Source organism: Eptesicus fuscus, chromosome 17 (assembly GCF_027574615.1).
Source record: "Eptesicus fuscus isolate TK198812 chromosome 17, DD_ASM_mEF_20220401, whole genome shotgun sequence".
In the NCBI taxonomy this organism is placed as follows: domain Eukaryota; kingdom Metazoa; phylum Chordata; class Mammalia; order Chiroptera; family Vespertilionidae; genus Eptesicus; species Eptesicus fuscus.
In genome coordinates, this window is record NC_072489.1 from 33,145,311 (window position 1) to 33,170,569 (window position 25,259).

Below are 25,259 nucleotides of genomic sequence, written 5' to 3' on the forward strand. Positions count from 1 at the left end.
CATAAGGTCCATGAGATCTGACCCACAATTTATACCCTACAATTGTTAAAAGGCAGTTGATATTTACAGCATCCCATAAAACACTTTTTTTTTTTGCTTTCAAAAACATTTAGATGTAAATAATCATATTAACTACATTATTTTTTTTTTAATTTCTAAGAAGAATCTCAGACTAACTATAACTGGTCATGTTAAACTTCTCTCAATTATATTCTAAAATCACAGGACTATCAAGAAGATCAAACAACCTGTTAGAAGCTATTAGAAGTTTCTTCTAATAGCTTATCTAATTTTTTCCTGTAACAATTGACTTTTCATTTTCATGTGGGGAGGGGGAGTGAGTAGGAAACCATTTCCATTATTATTCTCTGAACTCACACACATATTTCTTACTACTATTAATTTTCCACTACTTCTCTCAGCCAAGTATGAGTCCAGAGGCTTCCTCACAGGGATTTTAGGAATTTCCCTCAGACTGAGATCCATGTTCAAAGACCCCACCATGCAAAGTGCACTATTCATTTCTCTTTTCTTTAAAAATACTTCACTTTGGCTTTTTAAACACATTCCCCCAGATTACTACTAATTGGATAAATAAAATGCCATACGTAATGGATTATACACTTTCCAAACGCTTGAATCCTAACATTAAGAAAGATAAGTTTGAGAATAGATTTTAAAATTCAACTACAGGCCATTTCAAACTACTAGTTGCACAATTGTTTAAATATTATTCTCCTGCTGCCATCTTGTGGTAATTGCTGACATTTCCATCTCTCTCCCTCTCCTTTTCCCTCTTGCTCTCCCTTTCTCCCATCCTTCGCCTCCAACTCCCCTTAACCCCAATCTTTTGGAGGGTACCAAAATATATTCAAAACTTAACAACTCCCTTTTTTAAGTAGATAGAAAGACACCTTTCATTAAGCCCTAAAAAAGGGGGATGCTGGCAAATTCCTCCTACTGCCTATAAAATATTTCCTTTCCCCTTATATCTTTCTCATTTATACACACCACTTTTAATATTTTTAAAAAATGTCATTATTTTTATTAATCTAGTATATCTCTTCAAGCAAAGGGAATGCAAATTACAGGAAAATATATTTGTATTTCATGAAAATTTTCCCTTTTCAACTTTTCCCAAATTGTATTTTTACAAAGAAAGAATAAAAAAAACATCATGTATTTCTGGCTATAAAGTGCCGCACTATCACCCTTCAGAGCCATGGGCACGGACTGTTTGGATCTGAGGAAGAACCCGGGGAAGAGAGGAGACTCACTCTGGGAAAACAGAGCTCCCAGCAGCCCCCAGCTGGATGGAGACCAGCCACCCAGCAGCCCTTTATTACTCCTGGCTGCCCTGTTCACCTCTGAGCCCCGCTGTGGCATGGCAACGAAACTCATCAATCTGGGAGGAAATCACGTTTCTCTGATGACATATTAAAATGATGACCTCTTAGCCAGACTGATTTATCACCAGAGGAAGAGTATATTTTATAAAAGCCACCATTTCCATCTAACTCTATGTCCCCACTCCACTCATGGGCAGAAATTGACAATCCTCCAAGGAGTCACCGGAAGATAGATAGAGAGAACTCAACTTGCCAGAATCTTCCAAAACAGGGTAGAGGTGAGCAAGGAAACAATTAATTTCACTCCTTGTTGAAAATAATCTTTCCCATCCTTATCTGTGTACCCATATCTATGTTACACACATCTGTACTTAGCGTCAGTCTAAGTAATAATCGCCGCACGGCATAAACTTGATGTGATTGTAACATATTTTCCTCCAACACCATTAAAATCCCTGTTACTATAAATAAATTCACTTGTGTAGCATCTAGCATCATCCCCGATGCCACTAGTAATATGAACATCACACTTTGGGAAATGCTGCTCTGTGGTGTATCTAACAACCATTATTTATAAATATGTAGCTTTAAGGGACATGGGGTCAAGATTTTGATTTTTTTAGAACCATAGTTCAGACCAGAGGTTCTCAGGCATTCTTTCTGCAGTGACTCACAAGATGGATGATGTTCCCATGTGCAACACACTCTTGTGAAAAGACAGGACCGCCTGTGGATTGTGTACAATTTCCTGCCATACATCTGTAATCCCACCAGTCCAGAAAGCCAATGGGAATGCAAGTGAAAAGCTATCGCTGGGGAGATGCCTGTGAATGCCCTCAACCTTATTTTCTAAGAAACAGATAATTCACAATTTTTTTTATTTTTAAACTACCATTTGCTCATTTGAACCTCACAACGAATCACATATACACACTACATCTCATCACAGCTACAATCTTCCAGAGTAAGACATAGGATATTGTATTGACTATTTTAGAGTGACCTTATTCTCTGAGGGGCGATTAAATAGAATATGAACTGGTTTTACTCTCTAAAAGGTTCGTTGTTTAAATTTTTGTTTGTTTTTAATACATTCTAACTATGCGCTGCTCTTACCCTTTCTCTGAAATTAGCATGTGCAAAGAGGAAAGTATAGAAAGCTCAGGCTTTTATTTGGTTGGAATTTTTACTGTAAATAGACCTGGTTTCTACTCAGGAGTTTACAACCTACGACCTACAAAAAAATTTCTATTTTGAGAAATTTCAGCATAGGTAGCTAAAGCTCCTTGGTGACGTGTGATGCATGAAATGAACATTATTATCCACACCATGAGGGCAATGAGCGGCATCCAGAAAAATATTAACGTTTACCCGAAGGCTTTAGGTTTGCTCATTAGATAATCACTGTGTCATGTAGCTGAACAACAATATTTGTAAAAAGCAAACATACAAGTATTTTTAGGATCTCTATAAAGTTTATCAGCAGCATTTTGGCAGCATTAGAGGTCAGAATGCTCAAATAAAGGCACATCTGAGGATTTGAAACACATTCTGAAGCACTCTCTAAATTGCACTAGAAAAAAAGGGACCATTTGAATTAGCAACAAGTCTAACGGAGAGAATAATTTAAGAATGCAGTAATATAATCTTTATCGCAAGTAAAAACTTAATTATAGAAGATCTCTTATTGGATTTGCCTTAATAAACATTCGTAATATCAGCACATTGATGTTATCACCTTGCACGCCAAAGTGCTATCAATGTGTTCATACACATAACAAATTCAATCTAAATCAGCTCCCAGTATCAATATATTAACAACTTTGAACTAATTTCCAAGAATATGTCAAATCAATAGGCACTTAAAAAACATGAAGTACACAACTAGCACTCTGGACAAGACAAATTACAGAAAGTACTTTTAAACCTTTTAGTCAATCAAAACTTTATACTGATTGCATTTAAAACTACACTATTTTCTAAGGTAGTATGAATTTTTATTATATCATAGTGCCATGTAAGAAATAATATGTAAATGTTTAAAAGAAAAGCAGCATAGTGAATACTGGTCTGAGACCCTCCAATACTGTTTACTGAGTAGTGTAGAGTAAGGTTAAAAGAAAAAGAATCTATTGTTTAAGAACAACAGTAAGTAAGGTAGGGAGATTAGTTCTTCTATCAGTCTTTATATATTAAAATAAATCTATTTCAAAATAGACTTCTAGAAATATCAATTTTTCATTGAGCAAATGTTTTAAACTATTGTGTATTTTCAATGTGGACAATTAAATAATTATTTTTCAAACTTTAGGAAATTTAAATTGTATAACATCTGAAACATCTAAAGACATGAAAGACTTTAAAAGGTTAGAGTAATATCTTGAGCAGGAACTGTGTTCTATGTTTGCACATGATGTTTGCAAGTGAAATTGGTAGGGCAGGAGTTACAGATGTCAAGCCAGAGCAGAAGAACACAGGGACCCAAAAGAGAGACACACAACAAAGCACATCCAAGAACAAATAAAAGGAGGTGACAATTGTCACTGGGTAAAAACAGAAGATAGTATTTCAACCAGGAGCAACAAAGATTGGTTCTAGTGGCAGCACCCTGCTCTGAGAAGCAATATTGGACAGTGTGCCCCCATACCAAGCATAAGCACTTGACAAACTTCAAGATGCCAGATCTATTTTACAGTAATAACCGAAGAAGTAAATCCTCCTTTCTCCAAGACAGTGATTTGGACCAACCTGGAGGATTTCAGAATACTAACTACTCTAAGTATAAAACATAAAAATGAATAAAGTGGCAATGTGTGTGTATATCTGTGTATATGTGTGTGTGTGTGTGTGTGTGTGTGTGTATGTGTATATTTGTACATATAGACACATGCATACACATATACATTACTCATACAGAAAAGCATATACATACAGGTAAAGCCTCTTTTCCCTTCAGGAACTCCACAGCACGCCAACAAACCTAGACTCAAGGTCAGTTTTGTTTTTTTTGACAATTCCCAAACTTCTGAGCTTTCACTTTTGTGAAACAGGATATGCTACCCCTGGTTTATCTCAGAGCTCACAGCAATTTCCAAGAGCTACAAGAATCCTAGATAATGTAGGGTCCTGAACTCTGATAAGCAAGTTCTCAATGGCAAATGAAAATAATTATTCATACTCAGTGTAATGATGAAATCACCTGAAAATCTTATCAACAGAAAGAGTTTTAATGCACTCTCAGCATCTCCTACACAGCATGGTGAGAGGCGTTTAGCCAGGAAAGAGAGAAAATATATGACATCTTTTGTTTTTTTTCAGGTCTGTTAGAAATAGTTTCATGAGGGTCAGTCAAATTTCCAATGAAAACGATCAACCTAAACTTTCAATCAATGATTCCAAAAGAAACAGGACTTCTGGTGTACTGTGAATACATTTTTATAAAATGCACATAATTCCAGAACCTAACCAAACCCCACAGCAAAGTCTCTATGTCTTAAATAAGCAGTCTAAACAGAAGATAAATTGAAGACATCGATTCACCAACTCTGGAACTGATGCAAAATTAGGAAACCTTAGTCATCTTCCTATTTCTGAGATCCTTTAAAAGGCACGTCAGTAATTACTTGCTCAGTCTTGTCATCACTAAAAGCAGGGTACTACCCTCCTCCTGTACAGCGTTCACTGAAAGTAGGTGTGACATGCTTATGCTCAGAACCTATTATCTTCAAATTTCGTGAGGCAAGACACAAAGGCTTTCAAGAAGCCCTCCTACCTAAAAATCCTCCCCTCTCCTCAGCCTGCCTCCCCTGAAACTCTTCATTCATATTATCTATCTAAGTATACTACAGGAATGTCCGCCTCCGGAAGCTCTTTTTGAACATCACTATGCTAATTGAGAAATGATTACTTGCCTAACATGTTAATATACTGTCAGTTAGTAATAAATTCCTTTTGATGGTAGGATTGGTAGGCATGAAGGGATTAGCATCAGGGACCTGCAAGGCAACAGGCAAAGGGTAGAGTGAATGGTACCCAAAAGAGGCAGCCAAGATCATTTTTACAACTGCACTAGTCCTCAGCTTTGCCTATGACCTGTCACTGAGCTGGCGAGGCTAGGTTAGGATGGGAGAAGATGGAAAGAGGTAGATAACAATCCCAGAAGCAGAACAGCCTGAGGAAATTCCAACCTGGCACAGCACACCCAAGGAATATATGATGGAAACACTGGTCACTTGTTCACAGTTTAGTGCTGGCTCTAAGACTTTTTTTTTTAATTCCATTTTTACTTGGGGCAGGTTCATGTCTTCCTACAGAAAGGATTCACCAATTACTGAGACTGAACTGGCCCAATTCCAAGGCTATGTAGTGTTGCAGTTTGGAACTTGGCCTCTAAATAACTGCAAGATTTGGGTTTGAAACGTACAGCACCTGCTAGCTGTAAGATCTTAGGCAAGTGACAACTTCTTTGAGCCTCAGATTCCTCTTGTGAAAAGCATATGTCATTCAGGATCATTGTGAGAAAATGATGAGAAAAAGATTAAGGTAGGTAAAGAGCGTAGCCAAGATTAGCTATCTTTATTATTGTTGTCATTGCTATTTTAAAGCATTGTGTATCTTCTATATGAACAATGAATGAGCTGGGCTCAGAATTCAGCTGGTACCCACTTGTTTTATTGAAGTTACTTGTATCAAAATTAGGCCAAATCCTCTGATTTTGTCTTCGGGATAACCAGAGCTGAATCAAATCAGAAATGCAAAAGGCAATGAGTTTTCTGGGGCATCCATCCCAAAGCATCCACGTCCCAGTGGAAGGAAGTTCAAGTTCAAAGTAATGAATTTACATCATCAAGAATCAAGGGATTTTTGACAAGAATAGCTCAAATAGCTTTGGAATACATTATTCCTATAACAGATTAATGATGATTCCAGCCTTTGCCTAAGGCAATTTAAAAACAACAACCATGTGCTAAGTGGACAACCAAAATAAGGAATTTAAGTGTGTATTAAAAAACTAAGGAAAAGAGTTAGGATATTAGGTAATTCTTAATGAGGAGTATATGCATGCAGGGCATCAAGAGTTCACAGAAAACCATGTAAAACACTTGGATTTTTTTTTTTTTTTGCCAAAAAGTGATATATAAATTTCAAAATATCATCATCCTCCAAAACAGCCTACAGTTTTCCATGACAATCAATTGATCCCTACTGGACATTTCTAAAGGGACTGAAAATGAGCACTGCAATAAGTCGGATGTTTTCTTTTTAAACATGAACATCATATTGTACACTTGATACTTATGCTGAAAGCTCAGATCTTCCCTTTCCTGGTATAATTTTCATCTAAGCATTTCTTAGATGCTTAGATCATTCTTAATGAAAATTGTGCCTTTACCCTCTGTGGACACATGGAAACCTGGTTAATTGCACTGACTTGATTACAACGGTCGGTGAATTTTCCCATTTCTTTCCACAGCAATAAATGCATAAGATATTTGTGTCACCTAGCAGGTAATTGTTTTACATTGCAATCATTTTCTAAAAGAGGGATTACAGGCAAAAATTATTTTATGATTCTGCCCATCAAATTCAATTCCTATACTCTCAAAATATGTTTCTTTTCTTGTTAGTATATAAACTGGATGTTCTAGTAAAGTTTGAAACAAACCTGTAGCATGAATTAGCTACCACTCAAATCCTAGAGCAGTGGTCGGCAAACCACGGCTCATGAGCCACATGCGGCTCTTTGGCCCCTTGAGTGTGGCTCTTCCACAAAATACCACGTGCGGGCGCGCACGTACAGTGCGATTGAAACTTCGTGGCCCATGCGCAGAAGTCGGTTTTCGGCTCTCAAAAGAAATTTCAGTAGTTGTACTGTTGATATTTGGCTCTGTTGACTAATGAGTTTGCCGACCACTGTCCTAGAGCAACTGTAATTGAACATTAGCTTTGCAATAAAGCCATCTCTTTCAGCCTGGGTAAGCTCATCAGAATGGCATACCTTTTAACCAATGGTGCATGAGCTGAGGGGATATCCACCCCCCCAAATCTAAATATCTAAAAATTAAAATAAAAAACACTTCATTTTAAAAATGTCTTGTTAACTGCTGTACCCTAGAAACCCTTTTTAAATTTTTCTTTTTCTTGGCCAAAATAAGGAGTCTTGCCAATGATAATTGTTAGTACTGTCTCTGTACGTGTTAGGATGAGTACCTACTTCCAATGGCTCCTATTCCCATATAGTATACCTGTCAAAATTATTTACACTCGACTGAGTCAGCTTGCTGAAAATACAGTCCATGCTCCCATTTGAAAGCATAAAACTAAGTGCTGAGTTAGAAAAAGTTTACCCTCTGTCCCAGGGTAAATCAGTGAGGAGAGGAAGTAAGGAACGAATTCAGGCTCCTTGCTTCAGACACTGCGCATGATCCATTCCTAGGGTGTTCTTAACCCTAACACACAAAAACGATGGGGAGTGGGAGAAAGGAGTAGAAACGGGAGGACTGGACAATGTGCACACAGGAAAGATCAGCCATTTCCTCCCAGTACACACAAAACCTCCTCTCATTCCTAGAGAGATTTCCCGTCAAGGGCAATTCAAGTGCCTCTTTGAGAGTTAGCTCCTGAATGACAGTGGACTCTGGGAGGGTTTCCTCCAGCCCTCTCCAGACCTTGGTGAAATCTCTGTGCTGGGCAGGGGTGCTGGTGACTCTTTGAGGGGCACGGCCCGGACAGAGATCTGCAATTTCAAAAATGCGATAAAGCCCCAGCCCGGCAGCCCCGGGAGGCCAGCAGCTGCCGGTGACCGCTGATGAAGTGGCTTCTTAAGGAGGTGGGCAGATTGATTCCAGCTGCCGCGCGCGGGGCAGGGCAGCGGCCGAGGAATGCGCAGCCCCGCGGAGGGCTGGGGCCAGTCGCTGCAGCAGCTTCCCAGCCAAGGGCAAGGACAAACAGCTCCGTTTGCAGTCTTGGCCTCAAGAAGGAAGAGATCCGCTGTTCCATCTGATAGGGAATTTCAAGGCGGTGCCATGTGGACGGTGTCATCTTAGAAGTGGAGTGTCACTCAGGAAATCCGAAAGCTGCCCCCAAAGACGTCCGTTCCGAAGGGACCCACAGTTCCTAAGAGTTCCCGAGGCAAATCCCACAGTTCCTAAGAGTTCCCGAGGCAAATTCTTTCTGTTTTCCTCCCGCACCCAGTCCCAGCTCCAGGCCCTCTCTTAATAGCTCTTAAAGGCTGCCCCACTTCCTCCCCACCCCACCCCCACACGAATACTGTAATCAATACGCAAGGGAAACAGACAAGGAAGGGGTGCGTTGAAAGAGTGGGGGACGCTGACGGTCCTGGAATTGGATGGAAACCCGACAACAGGACATGCTCTTTAGAAGTGCTGCCTCCAAGTCGGAGAGTTAAGGGGAGGGGACTAATTTAGGGGTCCCTTGAGCCCCAAACCCAGACACCAAGTGATCTAAGAAGAGGGAAGGGGTAGGGGGTAGGCGGGCACGAAGGCACGCCTAATGGAATATTCAATATCCTGCAAAAGGCACTTTGGGCCATGCACTTCCAGAGACTAAAAGCCAGTAATGGGCTTTGGAGTCTGCACTTCCTCTCCCTAATGTCCAGAGGCGCTTTAATGCTGCAGCCAATCGATCAGCCCTCTCCGGTGCAGGCGGCGGCTGGAGTGCAAAAGCTTCCTACTCGTGGCCAGAACCAGCCGGCCTCGTCTGCTGCACACCACGGACAAGCGACACATAACTTTGCCCTGGCAGGTTTGGGCTCCTCCAGTTCCCAAGAGGAGGAAAGGAAGGAGCCTGGGGGCGCCTGGAGAAATACCACCCCACCCCCTTCATGCTATCTTTCCCAGGGAGAGACTCTAAAGGAAGGCAGACCAGGAAGGGCATTAACCACCTCGCACAGGCTGACCAGCAGCCCCAAACCCGCTTCAGGTGCAAGGTTACCTAGCCGCCTCCACACCCAGACCGGCCAAAACCAAGGAGTGGCACTTCTGAGAGGGACACAGAGCCAAGGAACATCCAGAAACTGGGGTTTCTTTGCAGTTTCTTGCCGACATCACCGATGCCTGGAAAGTGACCCTGTGAATAAACCCCCCACCCACCCACACACCCCCATCCCGGAGGCCGAATCCCCGAACCCCCCAGAAGTCACTGCCCTGCCTTTGCGCCCTCCCCCTCGGGCTTGGGCTCTGGGGACGTGCAGCCCCTAAACTGAACCCAACCCTGTCCAGTCTGTCGCCCCTCCCCAGGCGGCTCCAGCAGCCCCACTGAGCGCGCCCCACGGCCTGGGTCTCGGGTCGCCTCCTCGGGGAAGCTGTCCAGGCCCCAGGCTGGGCAGGGTCAGGTCCCAGGGTGGGTGCCCCCCCACGGGGGCGCGCCAAGGAAAGGCGGCCCGACGGCAGCCGGGTGCGGAGTGCCCGAGTTAGGGGCGCGAACAAACTTTCCGTGGTCCTCCTCCCCCACCCCCACGCCGCTGGGGCGCGTCTCCCGGAGGAGCTCGCCGTTCCCAGCCCGGCAGAGACCAGCACGGCACGTGATGGGCAGGAATAAAAATAAACACTTCCCATTCCCCGGGCCGCGGGGCCACCCCCACTCGGGGCGCAGGAGAGCGGCCGGGCGCGGACCGGCCCCCGCCGCCGCCGCTGCAGCCGGGCCCCCAGCCCCGGAGCCTCCACCCGGGACGGCATCCGGGCCGCCCACCCGGGAGCGGTGGCCTCCGCTCCTTCTCCGGCCCCGGCCCGCCGTGCCCGGCGCCTACCTTTCGGATTTGGTGAACTTCCGGAACGCCTGTCGGAGGTCGTGGAAGGACCTGTACGTCTGAGGCTCCGCCGAGATTCCCTGCGCCCGGGTGGTCCGGGGGCCGATGTGGGTGGAGGGCACGGGCAGCACCGACTGGCATTTGTGGAGCTTCCTCTTCAGCTCCTGAATTTCCTCCTCCTTCTCCGACAGCCGCTTCTCCAGCTCTTTGATCCGCTCCTCCTTGAGCATGAGAATCTTGGCAAAGTCTTCCTCCAGCTCGCTCATTTTTTCCCCCCCAGCCGGAGCCCCTCCACCAAACTTTTCCTGGGGCGGCCGCGGCGGCTGCGACGGCGACGGGCGGGCGAGGCGAGCGCGGAGCCGAGTGAGTGAATGGGCGCTGAGAACTCGCGCGCAGCCCGGCGCTGCCCCTACCGCTGCGCCAGGAGCCGCTTTCTTCGATCCACTTCTGCTGAATGGACTGAAAGCTCCGCACCGAGGGGAGGACGGAGAAGTCTAAAAGCGACGGAGAGGAGAGGCAGAGTGCTAATCCCCAGCCTCCCCGGGGAATAGGTGATTATCTTTCATTGAGAAACCAATTAGAGCTGCCCTTCCTCCCCGGAGACCCCCTCCCTCGTCCCGCTTTCCCAATCACTCCGTGAGAACACCACGCGCGCCACCCCACCGAGAGCCTGGTTTCCGAGCTGGGAGGGTTGGACCAGAGAGCCTGATCTCACCCCATCACACAATAATCACTCCATGCTATGTGGTACCAAAGGAAAGGGGTGGGGTAGGGTGGGGTGGGGTGGGGTGGGGGGGGGTAGGGGGAGAGCTTTATGCCACTTGATCCTTGAAATAGCAACAATTACCATGTGATCTGACAGATGACGCAGCGCTTGTAACTGGAGCCTAAAGACAGTGTGTGTGTGTGTGTGTGTGTGTGTGTGTGTTCATAAATATTAAACTGCCCTTAGACAATAACCTGCATAAGTCTATCTTTGCTTTCATCTTTTTCTCCTCTTCTGCTCTGGGTGGTAAGGGAGGGGGTGTGTGCATGTGTTTCTTTACTGCGAAGTCCTGTGGCTCTAACACCCAACTAATAAGAGTGACAGGGCAATAGCAGTTCCAGGTTTTTTTTTCAGCCCAAAATTTTACTGGAAATAGTGAACTAAAATCGTTGGTGGGGAAGTTGGATGAGTATACATCTGGCCAGGGGCCAAATGTTTACAAGAAAAGAGAAAGGCCATGCGCTAGTTGTAAGTTTCTTAGAATCTGGATTTTATTGTATCTGCTACAGTTAAAAGTTGTACATGGAGCATCCCAGTTACATCACAGCATCGCCATGGTTGTGAAGTGCTGGCTCCAGGGCTAAATGCTGGCTCACTCCATCAGCTCCGGGTTTGGGGGGGAAGTTGCTCCTGTAATCCAGATTTCTCTGTGCATCTGCCACCTCACCCTATGATAATGAGGTGTTTCTATCCATTTCAGCCTATTTGCTAATTCCCACACTTTCTACTTTTCACATGAATATGTCACAGGGAGCATTTGTCATAACGTAAGTCAGCGTTTAAGAGTTTGTCTGGGGATGTGGGAGGAGCATTTCTTCAGGTCATGATCAACAAATTAGTACATTTTTTAAGAAAGAAAGAAAAAAAACTAGATCCAAACTAAGATACCAAATGACTCTCTCTGAAATCGTAACTTTTCTTAAAAAGACAGATCAATGTATCATCACTGGCTACTTATAAAAAAAATCTTTCTACCTTGTCTGAAACACCTCAGTAGAGGAAAAGCAGGTTTATAAATAAATTCCAAATATATATTTTATTCTGGGGATTTATTACTTATTGTTAGTTTTACTCCTCTGGTTATTTTAATTAAAAACATTTCAAACCACATCTGAATTTCTTCATCGCACCAGATGCTGAAGACTGGCTTTGTACACTCACATTTGCGAGAGGGCTCCTGTCTTGTTGATAGTTACTATTCTGTTGCTTCTATGAACAATTTAACCTGCTATAATCTTTTTAGGAATACTCAAGTGAATTGACATTTTAAAATAATGCATTAGAAAAACACTTTTATCACATTCAATAATCTAGGCATAGGTTCAACTTTATTTATGGAAGAGATATAAATAGATTTTAAATGATGTTTTGACAGGTTTTTCCAAGTCTTACACTGTCTTAAATGAAGATATTATTCAAGTATGTTTCTCATGCTTATTAAAAAAGAAACATTTAGAGCAAGATTTCCCACACGGATAACAAAACCCTAAATGTATCCATATCTTCCTAAATTAATCTTATTTTTTAATAAGTCCGTTTTGCCTTAAGTAATGTTAGCAACTATGACATTAAATCTTGTCCCTTGGCTTAAGAAATAAAGTACAAGGAACACTTGAGAAAAGACAGTCTGGTAGAAGAATGGACCTTGAAGTATTTAAACTCATAGCATTTTAGAGCGGAAAGCAACTTTGAAGATGATCTAACCCAGCATGCTTATACTATAGAGGAGAAAAAATGAGATACTGAAAGGTCAAGTCCAAGATCACCCCAGGGCAGAAGTTCGAATCCAAGATTGCCCACAGAGGGTATTTTCTCTACCGTGCGGCTCCTAGACAGAAACCTGAAAATTTAGTAATTCTAAGATTCTGGCAATCTACCATCCAAAGGTGTGACTTTACCTCCTTGTATTTTGCTTTTAAGTCTGCAACAGTGAGTTTCAGCTGTCAAAACCAAAGTATTATTTATGAGTCCTCAGTAGTGTGGTGTGTTTTTTTTTGTGTTTTTTTTTTTTTCCTTAAAGGAGAAGGTCGCCATCTAGTGCCCTTGGAGAAATTCGCTAAATAACAATCTTAATCACAAAGAAGTGAGGTAATGTCCTTAAATACCTGTAAGTCTTTTCATGTTCCATATTTGAGACACATAAAGAAAATATGCACACTTTTGTGTCACAGCAAAACATTCTTAACAATGAAAAAATTTAAATCTTTTAGCCCCTGGATCATGATGACAGTGATGGTAAACATTTACTGAGTGTTTAATATGTGCCAGCACAGGGCTAAATCTTTATGTGACTAAATAGTTTCAATACCCACAGTGAGACTATAAAGTAAATATTATTATTCATTCCCATTGTACAGATGGAGAAAGTGATGCTTAGCAAGATTAGGTAACTGGTCACAGTGTCCAGATTTGACCCAGGCTGTTTGAATCCCCCTGTAGCACTGCTTCTATCCGAAATGCATTCAGATGTCCCCTTCTCTATCAGCCCAGGGATAAACAAACGAAAAGATCTTTGTTAATGAGGACACACTACATTTAAATTTCCATATAAACCCAGGTCAGTTTCTAAAACTCTGGCTTCTCAATAATAAATATCTTTCCGAAGGTGCTTTCCGTATAATACATTTTTATTATGATAATAATACATTTCATATATAATTCAATTTTTTAAAACGTACATGTAGCTTCAAATGTTATGATGGTGCTTTGCCTCTACCCCACCCCCACTCCCCAATAAGGAACACTTTTTAAAGAACCTGAAATCTTACAGATGTGAGTAGGGGGTTGCTGTTTTTAATCCAGGTCAGTGTCATAAAAAACTTTTTTTAATATAATAAAACTGACTAAAACTCAGTCTGCTTTTATTATTGCTGTATGCCAGGATTCTAAACAATGCAGTGGTCAGACACTCCTCTCCCCAAAAGAATTTTATTGGTCTAAGTTCAAGCAGTTGCTGCATTTACTGTTGAGCAGGTAGACCCTTCCCAACACCCTACTCCTGGAACAAAACTGACGTTAGTGCATATTACAAGGATCCAGAGCAAAAACAAAAATTAAAAAGTCATATGCAGATGGTGAGGGAGAAACAATTTCAACTATTTCTCTGTTTCCAATAACTTAGATGCAAACATTTTCTTGGTTACAAAAATGACAGTATTTGTGGAAAACAGTATGCGATACATTTTCCATCAAGGTATGCAATTGGTGAACAAAGAGTACTGGACTTGGAAGCAAAAGGTGTATAATTATGTCTCAAATCTGTTACTTCCCCGGCTGTGTACTCTGGGGCAAATCCCTACACTTCTCTAGGATTCACCTTCCTCATCTGTAAAATGGGGAGCGGGAGTCACCTAGGGTCCAATTCATCTTCTTACTTTCAATGATTCTATAGAATTCTGCTCTCCCTGTGACGCACATGTTGAAATGATCAGTCTGTTCTTACAGATAAGACTCATCCGTGAACTTCAGATGAGTTTAACATGTTGAAGGAGCTAAGAGGGAGTCTGGTTGGCTATATAAAGATTACAGTGTACTTTCTGATTAACAGAAGCTTGGAGCATTTTCAGTTAATTCGACATCGTACTAGATGTGGCCTGCACGTTGCTGCCTAAATCATATTCTTGTGACCACAGAGTGTGGTCACACCTTGGGCCAGGTAAAGCTCTAAGTCCTGAGACACACCCATGACTATGTTAAACACCATGAAAATGGCAAGTGAAATTAAAGTTGCCTCAGTTAAACAAACTTCAAAATGAGTCCATTTCCATTTATTTAAGTTATCTATCAGATTTATGTATTTTCTAAAATATGCCCCCAAAAGTAAAACATACATAAATGATTTTCCTATTCGTATAAATGGAGTTCTTTCTCATGATGCAGTAAGATCATTGCCTTTTATAATGTTTTTTTGTGATCTCTATCAACAGGTTTGGAAAAAAAGATTCTTCCCAGAAACTGTAAAAAATGAAATAACAGATGATAGTACTCAAATATTGAAGACACCAAATTCTGCAGTATCTGAAGAACCTTCGATGTGGAATACGGAGATAGAGATGCTATGAGATGTCAGGCAAAATATTCTACCTCACAGAACCTCAGTTTTTCCAACCAGAAAGTGGAGATATGAATATTAAATTCTCTTACACCTGGGTCTTTGAGGCTAAAATGAAGTAAGATGAAAACAAGATGTTGTTATTTAAATGTGACCCTATATAAACAAACATAAATAAAATGGCAATACCCCCCACCCCCAACCCCCACCCCCCGCTTTGATTCTTGGAAGAAAAGTCGCCCAGCAGCGGGCAGAGTGGACAGTTGTGGTGATGGTGGTGGTAATATTTATACACACGCACCTTCTCCAGTTATTCAAACACTAGTCAAGGTACTGCTGTGAAATGATTTTGCAGGTGTAATTAAAGTCCCAAGTCATTTTGAGACTTTAAGATAAAAGCCATCTGTGGACTTTTAAGATAAAATCATCAGAGGAACCTTTACAAGGGAGTGGTCTCTATGTGGAGACCAGGATGCTAAGTGTGAGAGGAATTTGACTTGAGGGAGATGCCCTATTGCTGCCTTTGAAAACAGAAGGGGCCACGTGACAAGAAATGCAGGTGGAATCAGTGCTGCAAGGAGTCACTAACAGCCAGCAGTGCAATAGGGACCTCCATCCCACAACCATCAGAACTGAGTCTTGTTACAACCATAAGAGAGTGAAAGAGGACCCTGAGCTCCTGATGACATCTTAATTTCAACCTTATATGACCTTGACAGTGGGTCCAGTCATGCTGTGCTCAGACTTATTTCCAGAACTGAGATAACAAATAAGTGTGGTTTTAAGTCTCTAAGTTTGTGGTAATTTGTTAGACAACATGATAAAACTAATGAATTGTTCAACTATCATTTTAAAAAGTGTTCATTGCCCTAGCTGCTATCTCTCAGTGGTTAGACCCGTGCACCAAAGTGTCAGGCATCAGGGGTTGGATTCCTGGTCAAGGGCATGTACCTGGGTTGCAGCTTCAATCCCAGCCCCACTTGGATCAACCAATCAATGTGTCTCTCTCTCACATCTATATGTCTCTGTCTCTCTGTCTCTCTCTCTCTCTGTCTCTCTCTCTCTCTCTCTCTCTCTCTCTTCTCTCTCTCTTTCTCTTCCTCCCTCCCTCCTTCCTTCCCTCCCTCCTTCCCTCCCTTTCTCTAAAAAAAAAAAAATGGGAAAAATATCCTCGGGTGAGGATTAACAAAACAAACAAACAAAAAATGTCCATTAAAATACCAGAAATATTTTACCACTCTCGGAGCCTGACTTTAGAAGAGTCATTTTTAGTGAAACTGGGTTGGTGCCGTTCAAATGTATAATTGGGAACATAAAAAGTTGTTATAAATTATAAATTGCTTAAAGCACACTGATGACAGTTCAAATAGTCTTCTAAATATGGCAAACTCTCTTCCATAAAAGATACATATATTTAAAGTTGTATCTTATCATGATTGAAATGTATGGATTGGATATTTCCACAGTCACCCATGGAAATTAAGTGTCCCTATATCCCACTGTCTTGCAGGTTCAGGAAATAATCAAATATTTGAGAATCGGGGTGGGAAAGGAACACAAATCCTCTTCCGAGTTCAGCTTTTTCTTTGATTTGACTTGATTTGGGGGGTTGATTTTTCAAAAAAATATATTTTATTGATTTTTTTACAGAGAGGAAGGGAGAGGGATAGAAAGTCAGAAACATCAATGAGAGAGAAACACCGATCAGCTGCCCCCTGCACACCCCCCACTAGGGATGTGCCCACAACCAAGGTACATGCCCCTGACTGGAACCAAACCTGGGACCTTTCAGTCTGCAGGCCAATGCCCTATACACCAAGCCAAACTGGTCAGGGCTTGGGGGTTGATTTTTAATGTGAGAGAAACTGGACTCATCTACTTGGGACATCCTCTCTAATAAAAGGAAGGTATGCAAATTAACCATCACTCCACTACATAAGCCACGCCCACCAGCCAAACCACGCCCACCAGCCAATCAGGGCAAGTATGCAAATTAACCCCAGCCAAGATGGCTACAGCCACAGAGAGCAAGGTTTCCCAGGTAACAGAGCAAGCCAAGTTTTCTGATAGCCATTGCAGGCCTAAGCCTCCACTAAAGCTAGAAAGTTTCAATTATAGATGGTAAACAAATTCAAACAGAAATGGGGGCAGAACTGAGCTTGAGAGAGCAGGCCAGGGTTGCTGGTGGCAACAGGGGAAGCAAAGCTTTCCGCACACCCTGGCCGGCCAGGCCTCCGCTTAAGGCTACAAAGTTTCAATTATAGAAGGTGAATTAACTGCAACAGAAATGGCTGCCGCCCCGGAGGGAGCAGCAGGCTTGGCTCCGCTCCAGGCTACAAAATTTCAATTGTAGAAGGAAAATAAATCTTAGATACCCGGGCCTCTGCTTGGGTCGCCAGGGGGCGTGGCTGGCCTGCAAACCACCACAGGCCCCTCGCTCAGGCCGCCCCACGCCCCAAGGGAACCCCACCCTGATCTGGGACACCCTTCAGGGCAAACCAGCTGTCCCCCACCCGTGCACCAGGCCTCTATCCTATCTAATAAAAGAGTAATATGCAGATTGACCATCACTCCAACACTAAGGTGACCAGATCGTCCCGCTTTTGGCGGGATAGTCCCGATTTTTAACAATTTGTCCCACGTCCCACGGCATTTTAAAAAAGTCCCTATTTTTTGAAAAATCGGGACTGTCCCGCCAAAAGCGGGACAATCTGGTCAACTTATCCAACACACAATATGTCTGCCCCCATGTGGTCAAAGATCCTGCCCCCATGTGGACACAAGATGGCCACTACAAGATGGCCAGCAGGAGAGGGCAGTTGGGAGGCACCCGGCCTGCAAGGGAGGGCAGTTGAGAGGGACCAGGCCTGCAAGGGAGGGCAGTTGAGAGGGACCAGACTTGCAAGGGAGGGCAGTTGGAGGTGATCAACCCTGCAGGAGAGGGCAGTTAGGGGTGACCAGGCCGGCAGAGGAGGGAAGTTGGGGGCAAACAGGCTGGCAGGGGAGCAGTTAAACATCAACCAGGCTGGCAGCGGAGTGGTTAGAGGGGTGATCAGGCTGGCAGGCAGAAGCGGTTAGGGGCAATCAGGAAGGCAGGCAGGCAAGCAGTTGGGAGCCAGCAGTGCTGGATTGTGAGAGGTATGTCCGACTGCCCGTTTAGGCCCGATCCCACCAGGATCGGGCCTAAACGGGCAGTCGGACATCCCTCCAAGAGTCCCAGATTGGAGAGGGTACAGGCTGGGCTGCGGGACAACCCACCTCCGTGCACAAATTTCGTGCACCGGGCTTCTAGTCTTTTTATAAATTAATATAACATTTTGAAAATAGATTCCAAGAATTCAAAAAACACAAGAGGATATTCGATGAAAGGTAAGTCCCCCTCTCATCCCCATTCCCCAGTTACCCAGGCCCACTTTATGGAGCCAACCATTCATAGTACCATTAATTGTGTAAGCCTCATTAAATATTATAGTCATATATAACCATATCTATGTACAAATACACATTTTCACACAAATTTGACACAAAAGACTTAATATCTGGTTTGGCTGTCAACCTATTCCCTAACTTAGTGCTATTATTTCCTGACTCCCAGACCATTAGTCCAATGTAACATGATATAAGTGTTCCATTTTGTGCTAAAATGCTCAGTAACAAGGAGGAAAGACTGCATTTAGAGAGCCTGTGCCCTCCTTCATAGACGTTATCTACAGTTCTTCTTTTAAAAATGTGGCATTTGTTGTTTTAGTCAATATTTCAATAACTTCACCATGGTCTGATATTTTAAGAGAAGCTGAACATCATTACCAATGTATGTTTTTTAAGGATATGATAAAGTCATCTCTGGTCCCAATTCTCATCTCCTGCTTTTTGGTGATAGACATTCACCTGTGTTTGTCTCAGGTTACTTCACATTTACAGTTCCCATGTAAAACAGAGCTAACAAACCACTACTAGGCATAAGCAGCACTATGTTCTGACAGTCTCTCAACCCTACTCATCATGATGTTTTTGGTCTCTAATCAAGACTGCATCGTTAGCTCAATAGTTCATTTACTATTTCTGATTCAATGAGGATGCATTTATTTGGAAATTATTTTCTCAAAATGTCTAGTCATTTATTACAAAAACGAATTATAGCTTGTGTTTGTAAAAAAAGTGGTACTACTGAACCTCCGGTATTCCAAGAGAAATTAAAACTCCCATATTTACAGGGAACATCTAGTGCCATACTGATTACATTTTCCCGTCTATGTTACACAGGGCTCCATTTTAGCAACCCTAATAAAAATGGGAAGGTGGAAGGAATATTCCAAACTTTCCCATAATAATTTTAAGTAATTGCATTAGTTACAATGAAAAGTCTATCTTTGCACTGAAAAGAGCTCTGGCTCAGCAGAATTCTCCCCTTTCCACAGCATCCCTTTCAGGCACCAGCAGTCTGCTGAGAGCAAAGAGGCGGCAGAAAGACAGGATATTGAACTAAGAAGACACAGTACCCTCCACCCTTCATTCAAGACTTCATCTAATAACAGGAGGTCGTTTTACAATGCACCAGCAAGCAGACATTACTCAGACTGTGGCTAAAATCATCAGGAAGAAACTCTGCCAGGAATACCTTAGTGTAACATGAGGTGGTGTTGTTGGGGCGGGGGCGGGGGGGGGGGGGGGGGAGTAGGGACAAGAGAGAGAGAGATTCTGTCACAGTACTTTTCTAAATCATTTTCTCTAGTTGGGGAATACACTTAATAAAAACAAGCTCTTCCTTTAAAAAGGTTCTTATGCTATGTGAAATAATCCAGTCAGATAAAGACAAGTACCATATCATTTCACTTATATGTGGAGTCTAATCAACAAAATAAACAAACAAAATAGAAACAAACTCATACATACAGGGAACAGATTGACAGCTATCAGAGGAGAGGGGGTTTGGGGGTCTGGGTGAAAAAGGTGAAGGGATTAAGAAAGTAAAAAAAAAAACCACAAAACCCTCATAGGCACAGACAATAGTATGGTGATTACCATAGGGAAAGGGGGGCGGGAGGAGGTAGAAGAGGGTAAAGAGGGATAAATAGTGATGGGAAGAGACTTGACAGGGTGGTGAACATATAATACAATACACAGATGATGTATTATAGAATTGTACACCTGAAACCCATGTAATTTTATTAACCAGTGTCACTCCAATAAATTCATTTTAAAAAAATTTGAAATGCCACAGGTGGGCATTGGACTCTAGTACATTGTTATCAACCAGGTGGGTATTACACTCTATGGCATCATGATCAATCAGGAGCGACAACTTCCTCCCCTCCATGGCCAAACTGATTTACCTTTTGTGCAAGTGTCAAATAAGCATTCTAGGAAAGATACAGGAGAATGGCCATTTACATCAGGAATCTTTTTTATTACGATATTTTGGATCTGGTATTCTTCCTTTGAAAGGAAAATTAAAAATAAATGTTTGTGAAAACTGAGCAGATGTACTTGGTTTCATTCATTCAACAAATATTTTTGCTTACTTTTCCATAGGTTCCAGGCATTCTTCTACACACTCAGTGTGTGTGTGTGTGTGTGTGTGTGTGTGTGTGTGTGTGTGTGTGAGAAAGAGAGAGAGAGAGAGAGAGAGAGAGAGAGAGAGAGAGAGAGAGAGAGAGATGAAGTTGCTTAGAAGTAAGCCAAAATCACCAAACAACCAATTTGATGTGTGTCTACTTTTTGAAACCAAAGGATTAATTTGCCAAATTAAAGAATTAGTTGATTTTTTTATAATTTCTTATTTACCAAGACATTATTTAAGGAGGGATCTTTTTGAATAGCATATGTATAATCCCTTTGGATGGATTCTTCTATGAACATGTCCTTGAAAGCCATATGTAATTGTTTGGTCAGGGTATCACACGGTGGTGTGGCTGGTGTGGGCAAGACAAGGCCCCATGGTTGCTAGAAAGTTCCAGTGGAGGGCTTTTCTGACTGCCTCTGCAAGGACAGAATTTTATCCAAGGGGAACCTTGGATTTTATAGAATGCCATAACAGGGGAATTTTACAGTAAGTACCATGGAAGACTCCAGAGTTGATATCTGAAAACAACCAAATATTATCAGTAGTAGAGTGGTATGTACTATAGTCTCCTCACTGGGTTTTATGTTCATTTAAAATTAGCAAATAGGGGTTGAAAGGGGGCATATGTAATACTTTCAACAATGAAGTTTTTAAAAATCAATCAATAAAAAATAAAAAGTTAAATTGTAAATAAATAAATATATTTTAAAAAATAGCTTTCCCACCCACTCCTAGCCCATTTGGCTCAGTGGATAGAGTGTCGGCCTGTAGACTGAAGGGTCCCGGGTTTGATTCCTGTCAAGGGCACATGACTGGGTTGCAGGCTCCACCCCGGCCTGGGCCCTGGTGGGCTCATGCAGGAGGCAATCAATCAATGTGTTTCTCTCACATCAATATTTCTTTCTCTCTCTCTTCTATTTTCTCTAAAAATCAATGGAAACATATCCTCGGGTGAGGATTTAAAAAAATTAAATTGCAACGAACATAGGGGTGCAAATATCTTTGTGGGGAAAAAATGTTTTCAAATATTTCAGGCAGATACCCAGAAGAGGGATTGCTGGGCCATATGGTAACTCTATTCTTAATTTGTGGAGGAGCCTGCATACTGTTTTCTACAATGGCTGTGCCAGTTTACATTCCCACCAGCAGTGAATGAGGGTGCCTTCACTGCAGCATCATTCACTGTGGCCAAGACTTGGAAAAACTGAAGTCCTTCCATAGATAATCGGATAAATAAAATGTGGTAAATATATGCAATAGAATACTACTCAGCCATATGGAAAGATGAAATACTGCCATTTGCAACAACATGGATGGATCTTGAGAATATCATGCTAACGGAAATAAGTCAGAAAAAGTCAAGAACCATATGTGGGATATAAAACTGAAAGTAACAAGCAGACAAGCAAGACAAACAAACAAAAACTCATAGGTACAGACAACAGAGGTAAGAGGGATGTGGTGGGTAAAGGGGGTCAAATATATGGTAACGGGAAAATATTTGACTTTGGTGGTGTGCACACAATGAAATATACAGATGATATATAATAGAATTGTACACTTGAAATCTACTAGTTTTGTTAACCAATGTCACTCCAATAAATTTAATTAAAAAACAGAGTACCCTGACAGAGTTAACCTTGAAAATTCAGACATGTGTACTAATTTAATAGAAAAATATACCAAGAAATAAATTGTGGCTAACTTTTTAAAAACTATTGAACTTCCATCTTCTAAATATATAAACATCACAAATAAAATGACTAAGCCTTACTAATCAACAGTAGCCAGAAAGAGCTGGAAAGTCCTCCTTCCCTTACCCTCCCGCTTTATTTGTACATGGTATGGAGACCAGCAGCCACTCTGGCCCCTACCCACTCTATGCCAGTAGCACCCCTTCACTTATAACAACCAAAAGTATACCCAGAATTGCCAAATGATAATTTCCTACAGATAAGATCCACTTATAAATTGATGCTAAAGTTAACCATCAAAATTATTACGTGAAACCTTTCAAATCATCTTTATCTCACACCTTTTTTATCTTAATCTTCATTCACTTTTGAGAAGCACATGGGAGCAGTAAAGAAGTAGTTTGCATCATATTGCAACACTAACTGAAGGGACTGACAAATGAGATAGTTAGGTATAAAGCCCAAGGCAACCCTGAGAAGAAAAGGCCAATTTCATTCCCTGTCAAGGACACCTGTTCTGCACTTCTCGGCCATTCTTGTCTAATAGAGTTTCAAAGAACTGAACTAGGGAACTCCAGTCATCATACTGCGCCTTATGCTTTCTTTGATTTCAAGTTAATTATAAAAGAACAGAACCAACAAAGAATTAATGAGCCATTCACAATGAACTTAAACCTGAGATTTATCATTCAATGACTAGATATGACATTTAATATTTCCTCAAACTCCATTCAGAAAAATGGAAGAATGTAATCAAGCATAGCCTAAATCTGTTCCTCTTTTCCTTAAAATATCCTTTTAAAGATTTTTTAAACAGTATTTCCAATTCTACATTTTCTAAACATTTGATTGATGCAAAAATGATATATATTCAATATGTGGTATTTAATCTTCCTACCACAAATAAACCCTTTCATTTTAAATCAAAATAAATAACACATGATATCCACAGAGATTTGATAAAAACATCTTTTTGCCATCATTGATGAAAAAAAGTAGAGGTTATTCAATCAGTGTTTTTGGTAATAGAGCTTCAGATTTAATAACATAGCTTAGCAGATGGTACTTGAAACTTTTGATTATTTAGTAGTGAGCAACGGTATATAACTCCTCTAAAAACTAGTGTTTAGATTGTATTTGCTATCAGTTCCAGTTAAAGCAAAATATAGAACCAATTATAAAAGTGTCCGTAATGGGAAATTTAATACATCAGTGAGTTCTTGGTTTTATAGCTATACATGGTCTAATTTTTAAAGTAAAATAAAATAATCTGTCATGTTTTGATTATCATTATTACAATATTAATATATTGTCTGTATACTCATTGAACACTGTGGAAGACTTCATGCTAAGTCCCTTATACACATTAAATTAGTATATACTTAGAGCTCCCCATATGTTATTCCCTTAGCTCTGGTGACATTGGGCAAGTTCTATATCCTCTTAATCTCAATTTCTTGATGTGTAATCTGGGGATAATAGTAGTACTTTCATCATTGAGTGATTATTAAAATTATATGTTAGTAGTGATACTATTAAGAACAATAGTTCAGCATAGTATTTAATTTAAATGATAATATTTAACGTTCCCATCTAATTTCTAAGTAAAACCATTGTTTTATAGTAAAAACTTGTTTTTAATTTTTCTGAAAAATTATCTGAATACTGTAAGCATGTTGTTTTATTACTATGCGTTATCATTTTAAATCTGTGTTTCTATGGTAGTTTAGTGCAAAAGTCCCCATAATATAAAGTTCCCATATCCTTGCCTTTAGGAAATCTCCCATGTACTCTGGGCTTAACCATGTGACTTGCTCTGGCCAATGGGACAACAGCAAATGTGACACAAACTGAGACTTGAGTAGTTCTCATGCATTGGAACTTGCCCTCTCTGGCTGCTCCTGGGAACATTGTGACTGTCACCATGAGAAGGAGCCCAGTCTAGCTGATAAGTGGGACATGACCTGGTTACCTCCACTGTCCCTGCTAACATCCAGACATGTGAGTGAGATTATCAGCCCTCGCCGGTGGCAAATATACATGAACATAGCCAACAGAACCAGGAAAAGAGACTCTTCCCAGAAGAAATGAGTCCAAAATGCTGACCCACAGAATCATGAAGGAATCAAATGATTGTTGTTTTAAGCCACTCCTTTTGTGGTGGTTACACAGAAAAGTTAACTGATACAGTCCCCCTGAGCAGCATATATAAGGATAAAAAAAATTATTTAAACCATAACTCAGAATGTCGCTAAGTTCTAAATTCATACTTCTAACTAAAAATACTGACATTTTAATAAAACACGGCCAATAGCAATACATAATTCAACTAATAAACTGAAACCAGTCCATTTGGTTTTACACTCAGTGGTAAACGATGGACTGTGGGATGATATGGAAAGGTAGGGTCCTCCTCTCCACGGAACAACAGAAGACAAACTTGATCTTCTGGACTAACTCCAATCAAATGAATGATGGCGACTGGCGACTTTCCGTGTAGTGTTTGGAGATTCTGAGACCATCTCCAGTGTCATAGGGGGTGGGAAGTGCATGCTTGTCATGCCTTTGCAAGTCTTGCCGCACTTGAACTACAGGTGCGCATAAAAGGGACTCGTTATGTACTTGCATTGCCCATCTCTCTTCAGAGCTCACAGTTCAGGCTTTTTTTTTTTTCCCACTTATTTGCACCTTTTTAAACAGTTTTGGTTCAGGTTGTGAAGCTATCATGCAAATATTCTGTATGGTTGTCCTCACTGGAAAGACAGACTTTGTTTTGAAGAGTGCAACCAAGGATGTGCTGAAGTTGTGTACTGGCTCTCCCGCCCCTGCCCCCACCAATCTAATTCCACTAGAACAGCTGGACAGGCCGCTGCAGAAGCAATGGTTATCGTCACAAGAATTGAAACCAGGGAGAAGGTTCCCGATGAAGCTTGCTGATTTCTGTTTGTTCTCTCAGGCCACATTGCCTGGGAGATGTTTACACACTCACCAGGACACCAATGCAAGAGAATGAGCACAAGAGAGAACTGAAGAAACACAAAATAAAACCTGGCCTGTTTATGTTGGACC

General features: G+C 41.5%; 1 protein-coding gene and 1 long non-coding RNA gene across 2 annotated transcripts in view; one reads left to right on the forward strand and one right to left on the reverse strand.

The window, feature by feature from the left end:
• The window catches only part of PRKG1 (protein kinase cGMP-dependent 1), a 1,119,499-nt gene extending 1,109,117 nt beyond the window's left edge, over positions 1 to 10,382 (reverse strand). Inside the window, exon 1 of the mRNA XM_008152952.3 lies at positions 10,117 to 10,382. Coding sequence (XP_008151174.1) covers positions 10,117 to 10,382 — 266 coding nt within the window. The remainder of the gene's footprint in view (positions 1 to 10,116) is intronic.
• On the forward strand, positions 10,104 to 15,760 carry LOC129152036 (uncharacterized). The gene is made up of 3 exons (XR_008558766.1): positions 10,104 to 10,169; positions 10,308 to 10,667; positions 14,809 to 15,760. It is a non-coding gene; the product is annotated as an uncharacterized LOC129152036 (long non-coding RNA).
• Positions 15,761 to 25,259: the final 9,499 nt, after the last annotated feature.